This window comes from Pelmatolapia mariae, linkage group LG16_19 (assembly GCF_036321145.2).
Source record: "Pelmatolapia mariae isolate MD_Pm_ZW linkage group LG16_19, Pm_UMD_F_2, whole genome shotgun sequence".
Lineage (NCBI taxonomy): Eukaryota > Metazoa > Chordata > Actinopteri > Cichliformes > Cichlidae > Pelmatolapia > Pelmatolapia mariae.
In genome coordinates this window covers 15,613,531-15,637,986 of record NC_086241.1, presented here as the reverse complement: position 1 = coordinate 15,637,986, position 24,456 = coordinate 15,613,531, and the positions used below count along the sequence as shown (strand labels likewise).

General features: G+C 38.9%; 1 protein-coding gene across 7 annotated transcripts; it reads left to right on the top strand.

Annotated features, from left to right (window-relative positions):
- Positions 1-737: 737 nt before the first annotated feature.
- cobll1b (cordon-bleu WH2 repeat protein-like 1b) lies at positions 738-23,118 on the top strand. Of its 7 annotated transcripts, none has more exons than XM_063499428.1 (14): positions 738-1,165; positions 1,397-1,477; positions 13,573-13,761; positions 15,698-15,902; positions 15,988-16,213; positions 16,366-16,410; positions 16,511-16,605; positions 16,786-17,022; positions 17,152-17,281; positions 19,022-19,229; positions 19,314-19,399; positions 19,523-20,922; positions 22,407-22,550; positions 22,632-23,118. In XM_063499428.1, the coding sequence occupies exons 1-13, from the start codon at positions 1,125-1,127 to the stop codon at positions 22,512-22,514; spliced, it is 3,051 nt and encodes a 1,016-aa protein (XP_063355498.1). In that variant the 5' UTR covers positions 738-1,124; the 3' UTR covers positions 22,515-22,550; positions 22,632-23,118. The 7 variants fall into 7 exon arrangements, with proteins under 7 accessions (XP_063355498.1, XP_063355493.1, XP_063355492.1 ...); XM_063499423.1 differs by having other exon boundaries at positions 19,019-19,229; XM_063499422.1 differs by having other exon boundaries at positions 16,490-16,605.
- Positions 23,119-24,456: the final 1,338 nt, after the last annotated feature.

Sequence of the window (24,456 nt, the reverse complement as noted above, 5' to 3'; positions counted from 1 at the left end):
TTCCTAACAACATGGGCTTTTTTAGTGCTGTTATTTGTTATTCTTGTGTTTAATGGATGAAGTGCCCTGTGATCTCTTTTCTAAGGGTGTCAAGAATATCAAGAATCCTGTACTGGATTCTTGATTCTTGATGGGCATTTGCATTATGTGTAATGTCTTTTGTTGAGTTTGTGTGCATGGAGCTTCTACTGATGAAGCTCCAGATGAAGCTCCATGCTTCATCAGTCAGAAAAATGTAATATTTAAATGATTACATATGCTGGGGAGTGATATTCTAAGGGTTTTAGACACTTTGCACCCAAATGCTCCAGGAAGACTGGAGAAAGGAAGACAAGCAACGTCTATGAAATACTTCAGCAGCTTCCTGAGTGTAGTTATGTTTTGTTTGTTTGTTTGTTTTTACGAGCCCTGGAAAATGCATAGATTTAAATACAATACTTTTCTCACTCTCATTTATTTTTCAGGTGTGATTTAATGTCATTTGCAGTCAAGATCTTTCAGAAACTGAAAACGCCATATATTTTCCAAGATACGCTTTACAGTATTTATTTATTTATTTTTAAGACTTAACAGACTTTTAACAGACTGGAACTTTTAACTTTATTATATGCATGGATGGGGGATTATTGGCTTCCACATTTACCCTCATGATGTCGCTGCAGACAAATAAAGAGTTTATTAAAAGGAAGTAAAAAACAACAAGGCTTCTTGAGTCTTTTGACGGGCTACGCTTGTGGATTTTATTAAGGGATGGTCGTGCTGGGTTGTTTCTTTACGTGTTCATGCCAAGTTGTAAGTTGAATGCGCTACCGTTATATGCTGAAAGCCACATTAGTACTAGGGAGCAAATGAGAGAAACGCCCCGTTTTTGCGCTTCAGTGTTGCGATGCAGCGTCATGTACACAGAAAAGTTGGCAGAGTTGTGCACTGTGTCAATAGACACACATATATGACTGCATGCGGTTCATAGGGAAAGAGGGACGGAGGAGGATAAACTACTTTAGGATGGTCCGCAGAAAAATGAACGACCGCACTGCAAAACGGGGTTATGGATCATTTATCGAGACAGTAGGACTCCACAACTAAGGTTAACTTTTTTTTTCTTTTTTTTTTTTTTAACACCGATGGAAGTTGGAAGCTGCTTAGAAAACCAGCTGCATTCATGGTAAGGCGTGATTAGTAATCAGTTTAAATCATAATGCCATCTTCTTTATAAAAAGAAAGGAGGAAAACGACTGCATGCAAATGATAATTTGATGACCTCATGTGGGATTCGCCCATATTTCAGTATTTGCCCGATTGCATCACTTGAAAGCAGCAGGTTTGACTCGCTGGTACGTTTAGTATGCTCGCTCCCACTAAAAATGAATTGTGCTTTTTGTTTGTGTTTGACTAGTCCGGGAGAGTTTGTCAAACCAATGAATTTAGTAATGGATGATCATGGATCCCAGTCTCATCCACGGAGCTCTGGTTTGAGGTATGTAGAGCAGTCATTTGGATTGCCAGCTGTAATAACTGTTTTATCTGTCAGCCAACACAGAAATCATTGGGATCTAACGTGTTCCAGCAGAGGTTTTATGCCTATTAATCATGTTTTATTGTTTTTTTTAAACTGAACAATCTCCATGGTGCTGATCTGCAAAAAATAAATAAATACATAAATAATAATAATAATAATAATAATAAAAATAATGAATAAAGAAAACAGAAGTAGGAAAGACTAAAATAATGACATGGAATTGTGTATCAGTTTTCCCATTGTGGAGAAATATAATATCACAGTGATACCCTTCCACCTAATGCTAGCAAATAGGGTTCTGACAACAACTGGCTGCTCACAGCCAGCTGTTTTTCAAAGACCATTGTAAATTAATGCATCTGCATAAGAAACTTTCAGCTAACATTCCTATCACTCAGTACATCTTAGCAGAGTCACAGTTGTTGTAGACGTTTCAACCTTTGAACGCTCTTCATTTCCTGCTCTCTGAGTTTTACTGAGAAATTGCCTTGACCATATGCAGAGGTCATGGGAACTATTTTGCAGGCAAAACATTCTGCCTCCTCTGTCTCTGTGATGAGCCTGGTGGCGTTTTGTGTGGGGTTTTTTTGGGGGTTTTTTTTTTTTGGGGGGGGGGGTTGCGTGTGTGTTTTTTTTCCCGTGTGTGTTGGGGTTGAAACTGATATTCTGTAATGCAAACACTGATTTGTTACGTTAGAATTGAAGTTAAAAAATGCTGTGCATATATGACAGGATGGAATTTCCCATCAGCTTTTGGTTCATAGCCTTGGAGATGATGTCAGCTGCTTGTATTCCAGTGGTTGGAATCATTAAAAGGGGAGAGTGAGTTTCCAGAGCTTTTTTACAGCCGCTCCTCACTCTTTTGGCATTCAGAGGCGATCTGCCGAGATTTTCAGATTGAAATTAGAGGTGAGATGGAGAATTTGAGCATATGACAGTTTCCAATTCAGTCTTCCACGATAGCTATACAAAGTTTCCAGTCCTGCCCTGCATACTGTGATTTCCTCATTTGTTAAAATAGCATTCCGGCACATTATAGTTCACTGAAAAAAAGCAAAAAAAAAAAAAAAAAAACACAGCTCTTTCAGTCTGACTTTTATTCATATTTCATAAGTATTGTGTCATCTGAGAGCACAGCCACACTCCTTGGCAATGGGGAGTAGCAGACTACCTAAATCTCTCTGTGGTTTGAGTATTATTTGGAAAAGTAAACCACACTCCTCCATAAGCTGCTGGGGTGTGGATGAAGACATGTGTTCCCTGTCTTATTTCTGGCTTATTAGAATTGGGGTGACTTAACCCACTGCTTCTTGCTTTTTCAAACACAGTCATACATGAAGATTTTATGTGTGACTGCACTGACCACAAAACCTATGTGTGATTTGTTTTCAAGCAGAGATGTTGCTAGCACATACACATGTTATTTTGACAATAGGTAGTGTTTCTTTCTTCCTCCAGTTCTTAGTGTCTTCTCTTAGTATTTCAGTAACGCAGTTTTGAAAACCATTTCTAACTGTAATCATCACTATTATGTCCAGTAAGAAGGATTTTTAATTCCTACCTACTCCAGCAGTGGACTGCTTGGAGCTGGCCCCACTAATTGGACACACCTTAAACCATGATCTCACATGGCTGGCTTCCCTCAGGGTAAAATGTGGAATTAGTTAAGGTATTGTGAATTGCCACAGCTGTTTCCCTGACGTGCAGGCAGTCATAGGGCACAGCTGCTCACATGAGTTACAGATGAAAACTATGACAAGACTGACAGATCAAACTGAGACCCTTGAAGAATGCAGGCATGTGGAATTTGAAACACAGTGACCAAAGTAAAGGTACAGAAAACAGGGCCTCAAATAGACTAGAGTCTTTTCCCCCCCCTTTCTTTGTTGAAATTATACCTAGAGACAACAAGTCTGTCGTCTTTTAGAAAAATCTATAATTTGGCCTACAGCATGCTGCCATCAGAAGTCCCACTCAGATTCTGTGTGCTCAAACGGCAAGGTAAAGGGTGTGATTTAAAGATATCCACCCACTAGATGCGATGAAGCAAAAGGAAAATGAGAAAACGACAAGCTGTTACGGGTAATGAGCTAGTGTGTGTTTGAATACTGGGTGTTTTATCTCATGGATGCTTTCAGACTGAAGAGGCTAAACCAGACAAAATGGCTATCATCCAGAAAACAGGGAAGAATGGCTCGTCTTTGTTACCAGACTGAATCCAACGCACTGACCGTAAATACCAGCAAAGCTTCTTAATAAACAGACAAGAATATTAGTTCAAATTTTTTCTTCTCTTTAAAAAAAACAACACCAAAAAACCTCATATTTTTCTAGTTTTAAAACACTGAGGTTCACACCAACCTGTTTAAGTGAGTTTAGTGCACAGATCTTGCCTGTATATAGCCCCTCTTTGTTTCTGTTATGCACTTTTCCAGGGCATAACAGTTGGATGCCTCCCACTCTCAGCCTGTGTAACATTCAGGGTGACCTCGCATGAATCAGGCCTTTGTGTGGCCTCAATAGAAACTTTTACATATCTCCAACAACATTCAGGCATTTTATGTCACAAAGAACAATTTCCCTTCATTTGCATGACCTTCATTATCAGTGTTTGTGTTGTTTAGATGAGATATAGAAAAAGCCCAGCAAATCACAACAGGCGTGAGTTAAGTTTACTGCAGATCTGTTTAACAAGACATTGACAAACTGGCATCAGGACAATAAAAGGCAGGTGTAAAATAGGAAATATGAAGTTGTACACCATGATATATTTCTCTAGAGGGCACTATCACTGTGCATACAGTATGTTTGTCGTGCATATGCGCGTTGAAGCACTACACAGTTCCTGTGTTGAATTTTACTTGTTGTCAGACTGCTAATGAATTGATATTCTTGTGAGCCTTATCATCTCCGAGCATACAGTGTAGCAACTTAATGAACCGCAGCGTGACACAAACAAGCACATAAGGAGTTTCAGCGAGGGCATTCACACTCACACTGAGCAGGAAGTTGAAATACTTTGGAGTATGGATCCAGGCAGTGTGGCCGTTCTAGCTGTGGTGCTTTTTGTGGCATGTTTTTGTAAAAACTGCAGTTAGACATAGTATATTTACTCCATGCTGTAAAGAGTCTCAGTTCATGTGATCAGCAAAAAATCAAATGCATGCCGTGCTTTTGAAAGAACCCCTACTGAAAACAACGCTGCATTGTTTCAGAAAAGAGGACACAGTGTGATAGTTAAAATTATGACTCGAGGGGGACGTTTGCTCTCTCGCTAAGTAACTTTATTTAAAGTGTCCCTTTAAAAAACAAAAATAATAAAACTGCGTTTAGTGAAATCTACAGAGACTGAAGTAATAATTACTGGGCCTTATCTTTTCTGTGCAGTTTCCAGAGTGGGGCTATTATGTGTATCTTGAAAAGAATTCCTGGCAGCCCAGTCAACTTCTTTCATGTTCACCTTTCTGACAGATTTATTAAATTGAAATATATTCATTTAAACACAGACAGCCTGAAAAAAAAGCTCTGCGTTCTTTCTTTTATGGTTGGCACACATATTTTTCTTTACATAGTCGTGGCTTTGTTATGGTGCAATGTTTGGTGTGAAAATATTTGAACTGCTTAGTGATAAAGTGAGGGTAATGTACCATAGCAGGTCCAGTTCACTGCTGGAATTATGTCGAGAAATCACACTGAATGGACCCAGATGTCATTATCTAACTGACCCGCAAACTTACTCTGGCTCTGCAGTAGCATTAGGCACAGGGTGAACATGCAAACTGCCTACACAGATTGTGACAAGCGGACATTATACACTACAGCAAAATGCTAATAATGTCACAAGGTTGGTCTTTAGATATTTTTAGAAGTTTGCAAATTTATGTTAATGACACTGGAGAATTTGAGTTAGATCAGGTGATATAAAAAAGCGCTGTGGGAACAAGTTTTTGTTTTGCTTGCAGTAATAAACGATACACATAGGAGGTGGCAAGTTCTCATAGGGTCCATGTGCTCTTTTTCCTCCTAATTTCTTTCCATCCCACATTGCTTAGGAAGTAATGGCCTTTCCAGACCCTCCTTAAAAAGCTTGTGTTTACAGTGAGTGACCTCTTACCAAATTACCAGCTGCAGCTCTGGCCCTGTGTTTTGTCTTTCTTCAGGAACTGCCACCTCTCCAGCTATGCGCCTCTATAACTTTTTTTGCGATAAAAAATTGTTATACAAGTGATAAAAAGATATTTTGAGCAAGGAGGTAAGTGTAGGTGTGGTCTTTTGAATGGGTGAATGCAGTTGTCATGATTTCTCTGTGAAGGGGGAATAGGGGAGATGAAGCGGATGAAGATAAGGGACTCTGTTTAATGTGGGCTGAAAAATGGGTTGGTGCAGGAAGGTGCAGCTCAAAGTCACAAATTGCAGGTAACAGATGGGGGTTGGCTATATTAGGATTGCAGTGCGAAGGAATAAATCAGACCGTCTTTAACAAATTGGCTGAAAATCCAGCATGGGGGAGCTGCCACCCCACTAAGGAGGGATTTTTCCTTCACGGCGAGGACACTGAATGTGATGGCTAGGTCACCTAGCCGCCATCTGTAGAGATGACCCACTGTGTTTGCCTTCTCTAGTAATGAAATATTTTAGTGGCAGTCGACAGACAGCTTGACTGTGGGGGAGCCCCAACATCTATTAGGCTGTCCTTGAGTGACTGGGAGACAAAACATAGAGTAAAGAAGGCAGAAATGAGGGTGGGGAATGTTGAAAATGGAACAAGTTTGTCATAATAGGTTTGTGTTTAGAGAGAATCACTTGTGTGACTGTATGCGGATTATGTAAGTGTAGGAGTATTGATGCATTGATGATGTAATTAGATTGAGATTCTCAGATGCAGCAACTAATCTTTTTGCTAACTCCCTAACTCTGTCCTTCCAGTCTGCTACACACCAACATCTCCATTCATCTCTTATCCTCCTTATCATTCGATGGTATTTGGTGGTGGTGTTTGTAGAGTGGATTGCACATTCTAAAGTGAAAGTGTAGACCTGCTGATAAAGCACTGGCAATAAGCACTCATTTCACAATAGAAAGTCAAATGTATTCCGTACCAGACAGTATACAGTTTTCTAAATAAAGCAAAAAAAAAAAAAAAAAGAGTTTCAAATCGGTCATACTGTTTGGAGCAAATTAACACAGGAAATCTCTATTTATTTTAGAATATTGTTAGTTTTAGTGTTGTATACTTAGTGTGTGTTCAGAGTTTTATTCTTGAAGTGATGAAAAGTAGGTGAAACTTCAGAACTTAATGCTTCAATGCAATCCAAATCCTGGGCTTCTCGGTTTTTATGAAGAGGAACTACATGCTGTTACAAAGCACATGTTATTTTCATACCTTTGATTATCAAGTAGCACTATCATTATTGTTTTGCGTAACTGTCAAGTCGTCTAACATGGTTTGGGAGTGAGTCAGTTCTGCAGAAGTAAGGTGTGGTTTTGAACAGTTGGCAATGTCTTAATGAAAAGTAAACACAGCAGCACCACCTGAGGAAATTAGTGAGCAGGGAAATTTCCAGGATGGGTTTAAGCCCCAGTGAGAAGATAAAATAAATTAGCATGCAATCCCTTTGACTTCCCTCGTTTGTTTACTGCCATAATTGCATCATTGCCGTCATGAGTAGATCATTCATGATTAAAACACATGACAATTCAGCATATTTACCAAGTCCACTGTGAGCACACATGCTGCAGCCTGTGCCAGTAGACTGTCCATTGGCTCCGCCCACGGATTCTGCCAAGGGAGGCAAAGCTGCTTACCTTTCTGCTCATGGCCACTGGGAGAGTGCTAAAACTCTCAGAGGCACAGCAAGAGGGCTGACAGGATTTGGGTACAGGAGGCAGATTTCTGATGTCACAGCTTTGGGCGTGGCTTTAAGGTGGGCCCTTTAAAGCTATACTGTTAGATTTTAGTCTGTCTGACTACTCATGGGAGACACACAGCGTAATGGAAGTTATTTGAGCGGGAACAACTTTAGGTGAAGAGGTAAGAGCCTGGAATGAACTGCTGGCACACTGAGAGGAAAAGCAGGTCTCTCACCTGCTCTTCTAATTTCTGCTTCTCATTGCTCCGTCTGTGTGATTATCTGTACACCATAACACTGCTGCTACTTAAGTGTTCTTAGGGCGTTGGAGAGGACCCTGAAAGGCTTTTGTGTACTCACTGTTTTTGCATTCAGACTATTAGCAGTATGTGTGTTCTGACTTGAAGTTGAGGGTGTGTGGGACTTCCTGCATTGTGGCATGTTTGAGCCTGTACTTTTGACTGCTAGTAAGCTACTGCTGGTAGAGATCTGGGGTGTTTTGGTCATTGGAGCATTGAATTGTTGCTCTTGCTTCTTAAAATAATCAGGGTGTTGTCTGAAAGTGTGACCAAAGGGCTTCTATGAAAAAGAAGGGGAAAAAAAAAGAAAAAGAAAAACAGTTTGCTTCCTCGTGCATGAACCCATCATTCCCTAAGGGGCCATCCAGCTACCCAGCAGCTGCTAGTACAGCACAGTAGTATTTTATTATTATTATCATTATTATTATTATTATACGTTTTTGTGTGTTTGTTTTGATTATTCTTGGTTTAGTTTATTCAGAGTTAGTCCTATTTGATCCTTCTTCCATTTAATTGACTTTAGTAGAAAACAAATATACATATGCAATTACATTTTTTTCCTGGTAAAAGTGTGGCCTAGCATGTATGGTATGTGGGGAATCTGGGTATCCTTTTGTTCATCTGGTTTGCTCCTGCTGATGGTCAGATTATGTTTTTCATGTTTGGCTGTTTATTGTAAAGCACAGCTAAGTGTCTATATACACTATCTTTCTTATCTGATGTCTGTCTTTTAAAAAATATTTTCCATACATGACCTGCAGAACAATTTGTAGAAGTACTTGCATGACAGATTTAATTAAGATTTTATTCTATGCCTACATCTCTCTTTATTGTTTTCCCAAATCTAATCAAGGAGATATAAATTTATGTATCTTGCATGTGTTCTAGCACCAGATATCTTGTATGAAACATGGCGAAAAGGCCTTTAACCATAACTTTTTGTTTATGTCTGTTATTGACATATTAAACCGGAGAACTGGAAACCTTTGAGGGGTTTTGATGACTTTATCATGCTTGAAGACTGTATTGTACTGTAAGTCAGTAAAAAAGGAGTTTTGAGTGATTACCCTTTTATATTATAATAGAAAGACTGCCAAATGGGAGTGATTTCTTCTAAGATGAGTGCGTGTCCATCCCTTGGGCAGGCACTGAATAGTTTGATGAGTATGAATGAGTGAATCATGTGCTATGGCTTTCCAAATCCCCAGATAAAAACCTAGTTGAACAATAGGGAGATTTTCAACTGACGTTGTGGTCTGCCTTCTTCTTCACCAACACCGTCATAACAACACCAAATGACAGAATATCCTGTCAGTGGAGATCAAGAAACTCAGAGTCAAAGCCAAGGAAGAACTAGTTTGTGTTTTTAGTGGCAGATGGTGGCCTAACACCTCATTAAGATAGTTTGTGTTGTTATTTATTTTAATTTGCCACGTGTCTGTCTTTATTTGTTTTAGTGTTGCACACATTCCAATTGCAAATTTGTTGTCGTTATATCGAGAAAGAAGGCAAGGCATAGTGAATGTTCCAGTTCATTTGTTTTTGCTGTTAAAGTTTACAAGACTATCTTATGATAAAGTAGAAGACATGGCACAGCAACAACAGGTTTTTATCATTTCCTGGTAGTCTGTGATCATGTCTATTAAGCTTGTTCTCAGGTGCTAAATGGGCTTGTTTTTGAGTCTGGACCTCCCAGAGAAACCTGTAAATGAAACATCAGCACAGTCAAGCTTCAACATGTCTCCGTCTCATTCAGCCACTCATCAACGCAGGCTGGGATGACACAAACCAACCAGCTTGTGTGTCTTGAGTTTGTCACCTGCCTAATATGTGATGATAAAGATCACTGATGACACAGCTGTATAAACCGAGCTGACTCTGGAACCGGTGCGAAGCTGTTGTGTATTTTTCCATAGGGGTTTATTAATTGCTTCTGTTTGGAGCATTCAGTCAAATATCACATGATGCATTTTTCCACTGAACAAGGCATATGAGTAAAACTAGTTATCTTGCTATTGGGTTCATTTACAGGGTATCTAAAAAAGGTTTAGATATCCTGCAAAAGTTTTGCCAAATGAGTAACCCCAACTAATGGAATCAGCACTTTGTACACAGAGCAGAGAACAGTGTGAATGTCTGTTTATCTAGAATTTCTATTGTCATTTGTAGGGATTTCCTGAGTTACACGTGGTGATCCGGGACCATCTTTGTAGCCTGCTTATTATTTTTCATCTAACACTGTTCATTACTGCTCTGTGTCCTGCAAAACCCAAAGTAAAGATGGCAATATTCATGCAAAAGGAGTGTGACAAATGCAGATTTGCTCCAGGTGCTGCAGAAGCGACAGCTTGTCTCCACTGGGACACATGTACCTGTCAGTTTAGAAACATGCAGAGGGACTGGTGTACGTGGCAAATTTGTACAATTACTGAAGATTTACTCACAACAAAATCACAATTCTAATGTGACCAAACACACAAAGATGGGGAGGATGTGCGTGTTTAGAAAAATGGTGTCGACACAAAGCTTTAAAATCAGCAGACTACGCCTCTGAACTTTGAACTGTATTGATTTGTCTGGTTAAAATCCAAACAGTCAGTGATTAAAGCATGTGAAGTCATTTTAGCTTTTAATTTAATCATTCTAATATAAGATTGATGCATTGTTTTCTAATAGGAATTTTGGTCAAAGGTCAAACACTAAATTTAATAAACCCTTCTTTTTCTTTTCTCAAAGTAGAAGAGGTCTAAAAGTGTAAAAAAGTAAATATAATTTGGTTCTTACTTAAGATGGATCAGTGCAGTCCTTTCTTTCTGTGCTCTGGTCTATGGATTTTAAAAGGCTGCATAGTCACCGGAACAGGTTTTTCCAGATTTTATTTGGTGAAGATGATGACATCAATGTAATTCAGTGCAGTTAAATGTGTGTTGTGGAAAGACAAGCAAAGTCAGGACAGCAAGAGAACTTAATCTCACAGCATTGCCAAACTCTTTCACTGTGTTGTTAAAAAGGCCCTTTGCCTACTTAGATGTTAACATTTTCAGATGTGTATTGTGAAAGCAAGTTAGACGTTGGTATTCAAGTCTGGTTGAAGTGCAGATCACATGTTTATTTCAAGACTCTAAAACAGTGGTGGGCAACTCCAGGCCTCGAGGGCCGGTGTCCTGCAGGTTTTAGATATCACGCTGGGTCAGCACACCTGAATCACATGATTAGTTCATTACCAGTCCTCTGAAGAACTTCAGGAAATGTTGAAGGTCATTTAGCCATTTAAATCAGCTGTGTTGGTTCAAGGACACATCTAAAACCTGTAGTACACCGGCCCCCGAGGCCTGGAGTTGCCCACCCCTGCTCTAAACTATATTTGAGAGGATTTACTGTTATGTTATACTCTTAAGTACAAATTTGGCCTTAATGTAAAGTCTGTATGTGCACATCTTTCTAATGGACAAAGTTTTAATAAGTCTGTTATAGGTACAAACTGTTACAGTAACTGAATCAGCTGAAGATTTAAGAGACAAAGCGGTGGTGGAGATATCTAACAGGACATAAAATAGCTGTTTAGTGATGATGCACAAGGGAGCTTTTTTTTTTTTTTTTCTCATAATACACGCTGTACATAGACAGTAATGCTAAAGCTAAATAACAACACAGCATTGGTTAGTATACTTGAATAAGAGACTTTGATTGGCATTATCTCAAGGTTGTATTTTAATAATGTATTTGATTAAGTAAATCACAAGTTTGAAACTGGTTAGCAATCCCAACAGGTCAGAAAAGGACTTTGCACACAAACTAATGGATTTAGGAAAACCTGCTGAAACCAACATTGATCTTAGCGAGGTATGCAGTTGACCTTCTTGTTTTGTTCACTCAGAATTTATTTGTTCCTTTCAGTTTTAAAGGTAATACATCCTGTCAAGTGTATGCTTTTGGAACTATTAAACAGTAATGCTGTAAATGCTGCGCAGTATTCACTAGGAAACCATGCAATGTGTTGTCAGTTTTCAAAAGCACTCACTGTGATGGTAGGGTTTGTTGCACATGGGAGAAGTTTGCCTTGAAGGCTTTCATGCCAGGCAGGCTCTCTGGGGTGTGATAAACATTGTTTAAAGGGTGTGTTTCAACCCAAATCATGATCCTTCTAAACCTAACACAACTGCAGCTGAAAACCAAGACTAATATAAAAGAAAAGGAATCTTCCTGCCTGGAAGCCTTGAAGGCAAGCTTCTCCTATCAGCCATTTTGTCAGTAACCATCACTCGCGGATTTCTTTTTACATTGCATTGTGGCAATTTTGATAACTGGAGAATTTGAGCAACGCTACATAGCAGGCATACGGAGGATTCTGTAAACTTTGAATATTGTCAGTCATCAGTCCTGGAGGTCTTGGTATCTACTATATTAAAAATTAGTTTTCTTAGCCCCTGGCTGCAGATGCATTTTTCCAGCTTCACAGTCTTAGAACAGTTTTTAGGCTCATAATCATAGTCATATAATATATGTTTTCAGCGCTGTTTATTAGCATGTTTCATTTTCAATGTATTCTTTTTAAAATTTCATTCTAAAGATTCTGCACTTCATAATATACAACTTAGTATAAGTAAAGTCCTATATGTTACTTTATGATTTATAGTGTCTGAAGAGTATCATTACTCTTGTATTTTTCTTTTTTTTTTTTTTCTTTTTGTAAATGTGTGTGTTTGTGGTGTATATAAATGTCATAGTGTTTAAGGACATCCACCCCCAGAGCGATACTAATAGTCCTTTGGTAGACTCGGCTGAGTGGAGCAAGTGACCTTGCATTGCTCGGATTCCTTTGTTTGAATAAGATGTGCCCCCACGTAAGACTTTGCAGGCTGTAAATCACAGCGCTTGGTCTGCAGAACTTTATTAATCTATGCTTACACCAACTGAATAAAAAATGACACCTGGAAGTTTCTAAAGTTAGTGAATCTTGACTGACTCACTGATTGGATGTGCTGTTTATTCGACTTTCTTATGACAGCATCTGCTGTTTTTCTCTTCAGACAAAAGGCAATACAAAACAAAATGTGTTACAGTTAATCTTTAAACCTTATAATGACAAATCAAATCAAAACATTTTAATTTATAGTGAAAAGCTTTGTGGAAATGGTGTCATTATTTGAAATTCTACTTGTCACAGATGTTTTAAATATGTCTAACAGATGGCCAGCTGACAGAAAGTCTTTGAATAAAAGGTGTGTGTGTGTGTGTGTGTGTGTGTGTGTGTGTGGGGGGGGGCAGCCAGATCAGCCTGTAAAGCTCACATGACTGCTCTCTACCACACTTTATGTCCAGTTTTCAGGAATGTTGAGCCTTGACAAACACTCAAATTGTGTTTGTCATATTTGCACACATTGGAGAGAAATTTTCTAACTGTACCAAGTGCTGTACACTAATGCACAGTCTTCTACACTCGGAACAGCACTTCACTATAAAACTACATTTGCCCTTGCGCAGTTTCTGTGACTGAAATTGAGCTCTGTAGCTTGCATCTTTTTTATCAGTCTCTCACATGTCTGTCCATTCAGAGCCATTTCTTCAGGCTCAATGAGTAAATCTGTCCACTTGGTTGTCTTGTGACTTGTTTGCAAAGTGAACTTGATCTCTTTCATGTATTACCCTCATTGCTTAGTGAAAACCTGAGGAAGAAAGGATTTCTTTCATGCTGTCTAGTGCGTTTTGATTTTCAATCAGAATATTGTCTGAAGTACCAGAAACCATTTAATGACATTTCTTATAATGCACACGCAAGTAGGGAAAGCAACCCCAGTAAACTCTAAAATGTTCATTTGTCTGGCTGTGTCAGAGCAAAAGCCAGACTTTTTATGAATAATGAAGCCATCCTGAAAATAATTTACTGTTTCTTGTCCAACTTCAGGGTGTCGACCAAAAGCAAAGCACCATCCCCGCCTGGATTAAAGAGGCTGGAGTCCCCAGGTTTCTCCCAGCGGTACCCAGGAAACCCTTATTTAAAGATGGACCAGAAGGAGAACCTTATTGATAAAGAACTCTCTCTGACCGTGGTTCTGCCTGGTGGAGTGGAAAAAACGGCCATAGTTCATGGAAGGTACAGATCACTTTATCTATATCTGTATATACTTAGTGTGCATGTAAAGGATGATTTTTGTTATTTGCTTCCACGTGGTGTGTGTTAATACTCAAAACATTAAGCACTAAATCGTGACACTGATGTAAACTAAGTCAGTGCATGAAGTCCATGAGTCAAACAGGTGGGATAGCTGCAGGCTGTGGTTTTAGACGGCATGTTTGTGTCTCTTTATTTTTATTCAGACATCAGTCTGGATTAACTCAATGTACTGAGTGTTGTTTTTTTGCATACTGCATGGTTTACTAATGCCTGTAGGCAATTATGTGAGAAATTAGTAAAAAAAAAGATTAAATTAAAATTGCGAAATGATGTGCCGTGTGCGTGCTGAGCTAATAAAATGAGATGAGATTTTGTGCAGATACATGGAACAAGATGACATCATCTAATTAGAAACAAACGGCAGCATTGCAAGCTGCAACTTGCAAATTTCTAGAACCCAATAAAAAACTGACTCAATAGGTATTGCCTTGAGATCCAAACCCATGAAGTCAAAAGAGTGCAAATGCCTACCAAATAGAATTCAAAGGAATACATATTACAGAGTCACATGTACTCTCTGGTGAGGCTGTAGCTCAGGAAGTATGTGAGGTTTTCTAAACTGAAGGCTGGTGGTTTGACCCCGGGCACCTTCAGTTTATAAAGTGTCCTTGTGCAAGAGACTGACCCTTAAATAGCTCGTGTGTGTGTGTGTGTGTGTGATGGTTAAACGTGACATAAAATATTACACTGTACAATGTGAGTTTTTTTGTATGTTTTGAATGGGTGAATAGAAGTACTACATTACAAAAGTACTCAGCCAGAGTAGAAAAGCAATATCCAAAAATCCACTTACCAAAAAAAAGGCTATTTTGTAAAATGATTATATTTGAAGGTTTTTACATCCTTCAGTGAATATTAACCCTTCCCTAAAAATTGGAAATGAAAATCGTCATTGTACTATTTTAAAAAATGAGCTCTGTGACTGAAAGTCTGTGTTTCTTTCTCGCAACCAATCTTCATGTAAATATAAATGATCCTGTTTTGTCCAGTTAAATTAAGATACAGTTTTTCCTCATTAATTTTTTGCATTAATGTAATTTTTTTTTCTCAAAAGCGTAGTTTTGTGGTCCTGGATGAGTTAGTATAGCACCATGCAGCATTTAAATACACCTAAATTCAGACTCTTAAGTCTGACTTGCATGATTGTAATCACATGTGTGTCAAACTTTTAGTCAAGCGTTTACTTAAGCTATCACTATCTTTCTCACAGTGCACACAGTTTATAACTATTCTTTCAGAGTTATCTTTTGCACTTCGCACTGTGTGTTGAGAAATGACCGAAACTAATCCAGTGTGATCAGATTAAATTGAACTTTTTTTTCCTGTGTCTAAGCCTCTTTAGAGTCGCTACACAACAGAGGTTATTTTCAAGGTACATTGTGACAATATTGACAGTGTCAGTAAAGCTACAATGTTGCATGACTGTTGCTGACTTAAATCCCTGTATTTCTCCATTGCACTGTTTCTTGCAGCTTTTTAATCAGTTCTATCACTGCGTGACATAAGTTTTGTTGTTTGTTTTGTTTATTTTTTTACATGGATGATTTGAATCTGCCGCGGTAAACAGATTATTAGATGATCATCTTCAAATTTTAGTAACCTTTTCAATAAGGGATTTAAAGTTTCAACCTTTTTTTTTTTATGTTTTTGCTGATATTTTTTAAAGCAATTTTTCTAGAAACAACATGAAGGACTTACAGTGGAAAAAAAATTGATTTAAAAATAGTTTTCATTACTTTTTTTTGAGACTTTATGTCACATTTTTTCAAATGAACTTTCATTTACTTCTTTATGATATGTCTCCTTTTCCTTATGCTGAACTAATCATACATATTTATTTCTGTGTATCTTTCAGCGAACCCCTAATGGATCTCCTGGTGACACTTTGTGCAAAGTATCGCTTGAACCCCTCAAGTCACACTTTAGAACTGGTTACTTCCAACAAGAACAGCATTAAGCTCAAACCCAATGCTCTCATAGGAACTTTAGATGCAGAGAAGATCATACTTAAACCTAAAGGGGAGGATAAAAATAAGAAGGCAGGTCCTCAGATGCCCGAGGTACATGAATACACTGAACGTTATATTCTCACACACAGTAAATACCACAACAGATTATCAAGCTGTCTCCTTCTGTGTTCTCCAGGCAACTGTTCGGATGGTGATAAACTACAAAAAGACCCAGAAAACTATATTGCGAGTAAATCCTCGAGTCCCCCTTGCTGAACTCTTACCAGCAATCTGTGAGAAATGCGAATTTGACGTAGAGGCAACAATCCTGTTGAAAGATGTCCAATCAATGACCCCTTTAAACTTGTCCAATTCTCTTAATGATTATGCAATACGGGAGGTTTATGCAAGAGACACACAAGGTGAGTGCTAATATAGTAAAAGGCCAAACTCACTGGTTTTGCATATTTGCTATCCTATGTGTTTCTTACTCTACCTCTCCAGCTTGCTTGTTGTGTGTCATTGTTGTGTGTTTCACGTTCTGCACTAAACCTCATGCTTTTTGACTTGACAGCACAACCTGCTACGCCTGTGTGTCCAGGCTCACCGACTTATGCAGGTATTTCAGTTTCACCACATGATCGCCACCAACAGAGTCATCACATTTCTCTCTGTTTTTACAACAGCATGTTTTTTAGGGGTTGTTCTTTGTTTCTCAGGAACAGTCACACCGGGCAAAGATAAAACTCAAAAAGAAAAGGAAAATAAAGGCCTCTTTGGCGTGTTCAGAAAAAGCAAGAAAAAATCTGACCAGGTAAATGTGACTTAGAAAAAGTATCTTAATTTTACTAATTGGGATGTTGCTGTATCACAGAGTACATTGAAATCTTTAGAGGGAGGTTTGTTTACTTTGGTTTGCTATTAGTTAATGTTCACTGTGTTGTTTGGAAACAGGTTTCTTATCATGTTCTGATTGGATGTTTGTTCTTTAAAGCCAACGACAGCCAGTGCCCCAGCTTCTCCTGTTCTCGTGAGCAAGCCTCGACCACTCAGTATGGCTTTGCCCAGCTCCAACTCGTCTCCGCTCGGCTCTCCGACAATCTCGACTGATGCGCCAAAGAAGAGGCGTGCACCCCAGCCTCCGATCCTCGTATCTCAGAGCTGCACCTCTGACCCTAGGACTCGCCAGAGGCTCTACTCTGAACCGAATTTTCGACTGGACGGTGATCAGGTGAGGCCACTGTTAACATGGTATGTCTGATATCTGAGCAAACCTCTGACAAAAATTTGAAATTGACAAGATAAAAGGCGATGTCTTTTATTTTTGAGCGCTGATTAAAATAAACATGTTTTTATGTAGGTGTGTGGCCTGAGTCGTGGGTCGTCAGCAGAGTCTTCACTGAAGAGAACCAAACGCAAGGCGCCTCCTCCTCCTGCATCTCCAAGTGCAGTTGCTCAAGAACCTGTTTTTCCAGATGAAAATGTGCAAGGTTTGGTCTTTTATTTACATTACATTGAGTGATAATGAAAAATAAATAAAAGTGACTTTGTAGTGTAGATTTGGATTAAATGTGTGACATTTTGGCATGTGTGCAAAGGGCTCAACAGTGAATTTTGTTAAAGCTTGTTTTTTGTTCATTTGGTTTGTGTGCCTCCTAGTGGTGTTTATTGCAAAGTGCTTCATTTTACAGCCTGAGAACCTCTGTATGCACTGTTCAGAGCATGCACAATTACACACTAAAAGTGGCTCTTTTGGCATGTCTTATTTTTCATTTGTGAACAAGAGTTTGTGCCAGTATGGTGTTGCTTGCACATTCTCTGCTTTTCTACTGTGGTTTAGTGTTTTTGCTCTTGAGCTTATTCTCCCTGTTTTCCTGACTATATTTAGTATTTTGTCCTCAAACACCTGTAAATTCCTTTTTGAAAATATCAAAGCATGTATATTTTGAAAATACACAAGGAAGCTTTTTTCTTATTTTCCAAATCTCTGCAGGTTTTGAATTCTTTAACATTTTTTCTCATGGTTGAGAAATACTTTCCTGCGATTGTGTAGACACAGTGAACCTTTGCTGTATTTGTCCTGTGAGGGGAAACTCCGCCCGTCCTGTATATAGATCAATTTAAAGCAAAACCAAAAAATATTGTTATTTGACGTTGAGGGAAAAAAAGGTTGGCTTATATTCTTCAGTTATAAAGATAGGACGAAGATCACAGCTTATTTTCTAGCTTCCATATTTTGGTGATATCTAGTGGTGTGCTTTTATTAAAGTAAGTTTTCTATCTGTCAAGTGCAAAGTATATTGGGATGCTCAGACCACTAAAACTGCATGGTAGAAACCGTGTTCAGGCAGACCATCTTTTCACCGCATTGCTTTATTTCAGTGAACTCATTTTAGTTAATTAATAGGAAATCCTGAAATCTGTTTACAGGGTTTGTGTGAATAAGTCCAAGGTTTTTCAAATGTTTTAAGCACCATGAACTATAGTCAGTTTTGAAAAAAACACAAGATAAAAAACAAAACTAGTGTCCTCTGTCTTAATAGATTGTGGTTTCCTTTGATGTCTATCCTTTTTAAGTTGCTGTCTTTGTGATTCTTTTTGTTTTCTTTACTTTTACTTTGACGTTAAAAAGTCTCAGAACTCCTTTTTTTTATTATTATCCAAAATCCCTTCACTCGCCACATATCCCCCAGTCATAACTCACAGCTACAGAATGCACAGTCACACATTTATATAACTGCTTTCTCCTTCTAAACATTTTATCATTTCATCCATTGGTTGCTCTTGATGTTTCCCAGCGCTAACTTCACAGAGAGAGGTCGTCTGCTCTGTAGCTTAGTGTGGCTCAGTGGCTGCTGAGATCAGAGGCTGAGAACAGTAAGCTTTGTTTAAATGGCCTTGAAATTCCTTTTGCTCAGTGCCCCTGTGCGAGTGCTTCCCGTAGCGCTAAATTAAGAACTGGAGAAGGGAGAATGAAGTGTAAAGGATCGTTCAGTGGAGTTTATTTATCAGAACCATTTAAATTAGAAACTTGGCACCTTCCTTGTGGCAGATTGAGTTTATAATAGCATTAGTTGTATTAAAAATTGTGTGTAATTTACAGCCAACACATCCCTTTGGCCAAATATTGTTTTATAAATACGTGATGTTGGATACGCTACTAGAGTCCTTTCTGTATTAGAATAGGCCTTTGACTGACCTTGCTTTTTTTTAATCATGCTTTCCAGCAGGTGATGCTGCTCACAGACTGGAAGAAATAAGGGAGCAAGAGGAGATGACTGCATCTGTAATGTCTGCAACTGCTAGTAAAATGCAAGGAGTAGACGACAGCCTCAACACGTCATCTGATGTTTCACCACATTCCCCGTCCCCAGATGTTGAGATACAGAGCATGATGTCAGTGGAAGATCAGTCCCCTGATCTGTCTTCAGATGGCAAGTACGAAACGAACTCTAGTAATGAAACTCAAGTCTGACATGTTTGCATTGGCAATACCTTTAATTCTTTGTTTTATTTTCCCAGTCAACAGCAGAGCACAGTGAATGATTCTGTAACTCAGACTGTGAGGAAAACTGATGGTGCAGACTCATCTGAACTGGCAGATACTAGTGGGTTTGCACTGCAATATTGTTTTCTACTTTTTTTTCTACATTTTGCCTTAATTAAGCAAGTCTGCTCTTAAAGAAGGTCAAAATGCCTGTTTCACATGAAAAATTCTCCCTTCTGTACAGATTGTGTCCCACTTCAAGTTGAAAATTCCATCTGTCAGGAGTCTGCAACTCACAGTGTTGAAACCGAATGCAGTACTACAACTAGCAGCCTCCCACCACCTGTAATGCTGGATGCGGAGACACAGGCCTCTGTTCAAGCAAACGCTGAAAGCCTCAGGGAGAATTCGGTGGCCACCAGCACATCATGCTCCACTGGAGAAGATGCTCAAGTGCAATCGAATTTCACACAGCTCCCCGTGCCCCCGCCAGAACACGTGGACGAAGATTCCTCACCAGCAATTGCCCCCGTCTGTGAATCACCTGGGAAGAAAGATATGGCCACTTTGACGGAGGATCTGGGACCTCCTGAGCTTGAGCAAGCATTACCCCTCACCTCGGAGACCTCATTACGCCAAGATTCAACACCAAGTGCCCCCGTCACAGCAAAAGTGCCACCTATGTATGCCACAGACTCTGAGCCAAAGCCTAAGCCTTCCAACGAACTTACAAGGGACTACATCCCCAAGGTGGGGATGACGACGTATACTATTGTGCCTCCGAAATCTCAGGAGAAACTGAGATATTTTGAAGTTGCATTGACACTGGAGACGCCTACTGAAGCCTCACAACAGGTACTCAATACTGGTTCTGCTCATTCAGATGAGAGCACAAGACAGATGGAACAGGAAGTCTCAAAGGAAAAAAGTGAGCCGCATTCTACTTTACACAGGGAAGATGGACTGCCTAACACTGCTACTAATCAACACACTGTTAATGGAGGTATACCTGAATCTACTCATTTGTCATCACCGACAAGTTTATGTAACACAGACAAGGTGTCATCCTCAGCTGGGGCATCTCCAGCTGGGTCCCCAGCAGAGGTCAAGGAAATGAAAATTCCACCTGCAACGAAACCTAAGCCTGCTTCTTTCCGCTTGTCACAGCACAAAAAAACACCTGGGTATTATGTAACTTCAGCAGCAGAGAAGAGTCTTGGCGCCAACTCTAGCTCTGGCCTGAGGGAAGTTCAAGGAAGTGCAGAAAGAGCAAACTTGCCACCCCCTCCTCTTCCTCCTCCTGCGCAGTGTGACGAGGAGACAACAGGGGCCACTAATATTCAGCTGAGCCCTAAACAGGTCAACAAGAATGTGCCCCTCATGAGAATGACAAGGCAAAGTAGTCTGCCAGCTAGAGAGCCAAGCACTGGGCTAAGCTTGGAAAAATTTCGAAGCTTTGCAGCACCCAGGCCTTATTCTCCTGCCACCCCGTCCCGCTTTGCTCAGGCAGTGTCCTCGGCTGTGAAAAGGAGTCATTCTGTAACCTATCGGCCAAAGCCACCTCTCTCACCTGTGTTACCACCTGTCTCTCCAACTCAAAGTCTCTCATCTGTCACAGAGTCAAAGCAGTTATCTAAACTCAAGGTTAGTGTTCATAGTGCTTCACACTGACATTAAAATATGTAAGTAAAAAGTTAAAGTAAAATAAGTTTATCACCTACTTATGTGACTACAGTTATTATTTGTAGCTTGTTTAAACTACATATAGCCTCCTTTATGATGGTTAACACATCCACTTGGTTTTCCCTTAAGAGGTTTACAGATGTAGACAAGTGTCAAGACATTCGTCTTACAACAATATTGTTTTCCAAATGCTGTTGGGCTTTTTGGTTTGGTATTGTGTAAGGCAGTTACGCTTTGGCCCGTGGGGAGTCTCAGAAATATTATAACCTCTGATGAATAATGGAATACTGTTATATAGTTCATGTGACCCATTTTTAAAACTCAATTTTGGTTTTAATATAGATTACCTGCTATATTCCCAAAGCCTTTAAAGGCAAAGCATAGGGATTTGCGTGTTACCTGACTGTATGTTTATCTTGTCCTGTTGAAATTAAAGATCAGTAAGGTTGTGGTGTAGCATTTTGTATGTTAATAGTTAATTTCAGGAAATGATAAGAGAAGCTGTGAGCGAGACGAGGATGAGTGAGGGGCGCAATCCACTGGCAATGAATAACTAAACAATTCAAGCCACTTTACGGTTTCTTAATTATTTGTGCGGGATGTTGTGGACATGATGAGACTGCATGTTTCATAACCGCATGCTGTCTGAGTTTTGATCAGTGCGATTTGTAACTGTGGCCTAAGACAACAATTTTCTAATAACTGAGCAACAAATATAGAATTTGGTTTGTTTGCCACTCCCAGTACATTAAAAGCACAAATAATCAGTTAATACTAACCAGTATGTAACTAACAAATTTATTTTTCTGCCTTTCATAAAAAATAGGAAAACATCCTAGAAATCTGTCAAAAACTTTCAAGTTTAGTTTAAAATTAAAAAAATGATTTATTAGGCAAATAACAAAGTAAATAAATACATAAATTTAATACATTTATTTGTTTTTTGCATGCCACATGATAGAAATGTTTGGCTATATTGCTATTAATTCACAAATCAGATTATGCATCCTGAACAGAGTTAAGTTGTGAATTCCTTTTTAATCTTTAACTTTTCTCAATAGGCAGTAAATAAAAAGGACTATTGTGCTACGTAGATGAAAAATCAAGGTTAATTCTACTTTTGTGTCACTCTGCTTTCAACTCAGTGAAACGTGTAACAATTTCAAGCCCTCAGGAAATAGTCCACATTTTAATGGTGCAGTGTTGTGTGCTTTCTTTCTTCAATGATGTATATAGCTATACTTAAAAGACATAATGGCTGGTATGACTTTTTTGTATTATACTGTGTAGGGACGATCCTTTTTCCCTCTCTACAACAAATCCCACTTGTAGCCCACATCTTAAGGAAATACCTTAAAAGATATTGCAGTCTTTTAGCTCTTTTATCTTGTCTGAAACAGCAAGTCTCCAGTGATTGCACTTTGTTTCTTTTCCATGCATTACAGGACTGTGAACATAGCGAGGTGGATAGCAATGGCTCTACCTTACAGAGCGAAGAGGGTGAACCGCCATCTAATAGTGACAATGTTCAAACGGGAGAGTCCGGTCCATAGCAGTGCCTTAATTCTTCTGACTGCATATCATTTACAGTAAGCAGAATCCAACACTTGACAATAGAAGTTCTTGAATGTTTCCACAACACTTGAATGAAACATATTTTTCTCTTTCAGGAGAAACTTGTCCTGCCTGCTTTGACTTCTCTGGAGCCCTTTATCCCAGGACAAAGAAGAAGAAAGTCCCCCCCCTCCCTTTTTTTTTTAAATTTTTTTTTTTTAGTAGTTTCCAACAGCATACATAAAATCATATATTTTGATAATTAACAATTGCTAAATTTTGGTTTATTTTCTCATATCATTAAGCGATATCCCCGGCTGCACAGTTTAATGATTCTATTTTTATTTTGTTTTCACTCAAGTGCTCAGAGATGATAAATAAGAACAATTCTATAAATTATTAGTGATTTCCTGAGTTGTAATATTATTGGGTTTATTAAGAAAATGTATTATCTAAATAATACTGGATGTTTAGACCAGGACTGACCTGTCTATATTTAAGTATTACAGAGTTTTGTTTAATCTATATGCAGAAAGACACTGATGTGTACAGTATACTTATTGTCACTGGCAAGCAGTGTTATGAATAAAGCTTTTATCAAGCCGGTTGCCTTTATTATTATAATCATTGCTTTGATTTCTGCACACATGATGCAGAGTGAAATTGGATCCGACTGAAAACAGTCACTCGCTCACAACAGGTAAAACCGGATCCCACTTCATGACTTAAAGCAGCTTGTACTTTACCTGTAGCTTCTCTTACATGTGAGTCCAGTGAGTTTCATTCCTTGCTGGGATACTGGGACCTGCTTGAGTGCTTGCATTATCAGCCCCATTTAAGGAGGTATAAAGGTAACCCTTCTAAACTTATGTCTCTTCATGCTAGTGTACAGGGCGCAGGAAAAGCAGACAGAATCACCCTGCTCCATAAGTTTTAAGTTTGAAGTGTTGCTTTGTGGACAAAGCAATTATACTTATTTACTTAAAAGAAGAAGATCGTTGTTTCAGAATTAACAAATAAGATTTCTTTAGAAAATAAACCTTGGACTATGTGGCTAATGATTTTCTCCAGCGCTATCAGAGCAAATATTTAAGAAAAAAGCATTTTACTACTAGAATCCATGTGAATATACGCCTAACGGCCACTTTGTTAGGTACACCTGTTCAGTGTAATACAAATATCTCAATGACTTCCAAAGTGTGGGCCGGGGCCCCCTGGTGGGCAGCAGTAATAGCAGAAACTCCTAAGAAGAAATTACTCCTAAGCATGTACAGTTAAGTGTTTATTGAACCATGTTTATTAATATAAAAAGTAAATTAAAACTGGTAATAGGTGTGGATTTTTTTGTGGTATTGCTCACCACTTTGAGCTAAATTCACTGCTATTGTATTGATTTTTTTGTGTCCCAGTGGTAGGTGGGTCACATGTTGGTTTTAACACTTTACATATGACTTGGTAGCATTAGCAATTTATAGCTAACAGACTGTGTCATTTATGTTTTTTAATTATTTTTTTAAGGAAAAAATATTTTAATCATAGTAAAAATTAAAATTAGGATTTTCTGGTTTTTAAGTAGGTTGCAGCACTCTCAAATGTAGGAGTGGCTGAAGAATCAGCCTATCATATGGCAGCAGCTTCCAAGATTTAGGTGTGTAGACATGGTCAAGATGACCTGGTGCAGTTAAACTGAGCAAACTTCAAACTGGGGTTGCTGCTACTAGGCGTTTAGTGATAGCTAGAAGGAAAAAAAAAATCCAGCGAGCAGCATTTTCTGGGAGAAAACACCCTGTTGATACGAGATGACAGAGGAGAATGGCCAGACTGTATTGAGCTGATAGGAAGGCAACAGTAACTCAAAGAGCCACTGGCTGCAACCACAGTATGCAGAAGAGAATCTCTGAATGTGCACAACACATGAACTGTGAAGCCGATGGGCTACAG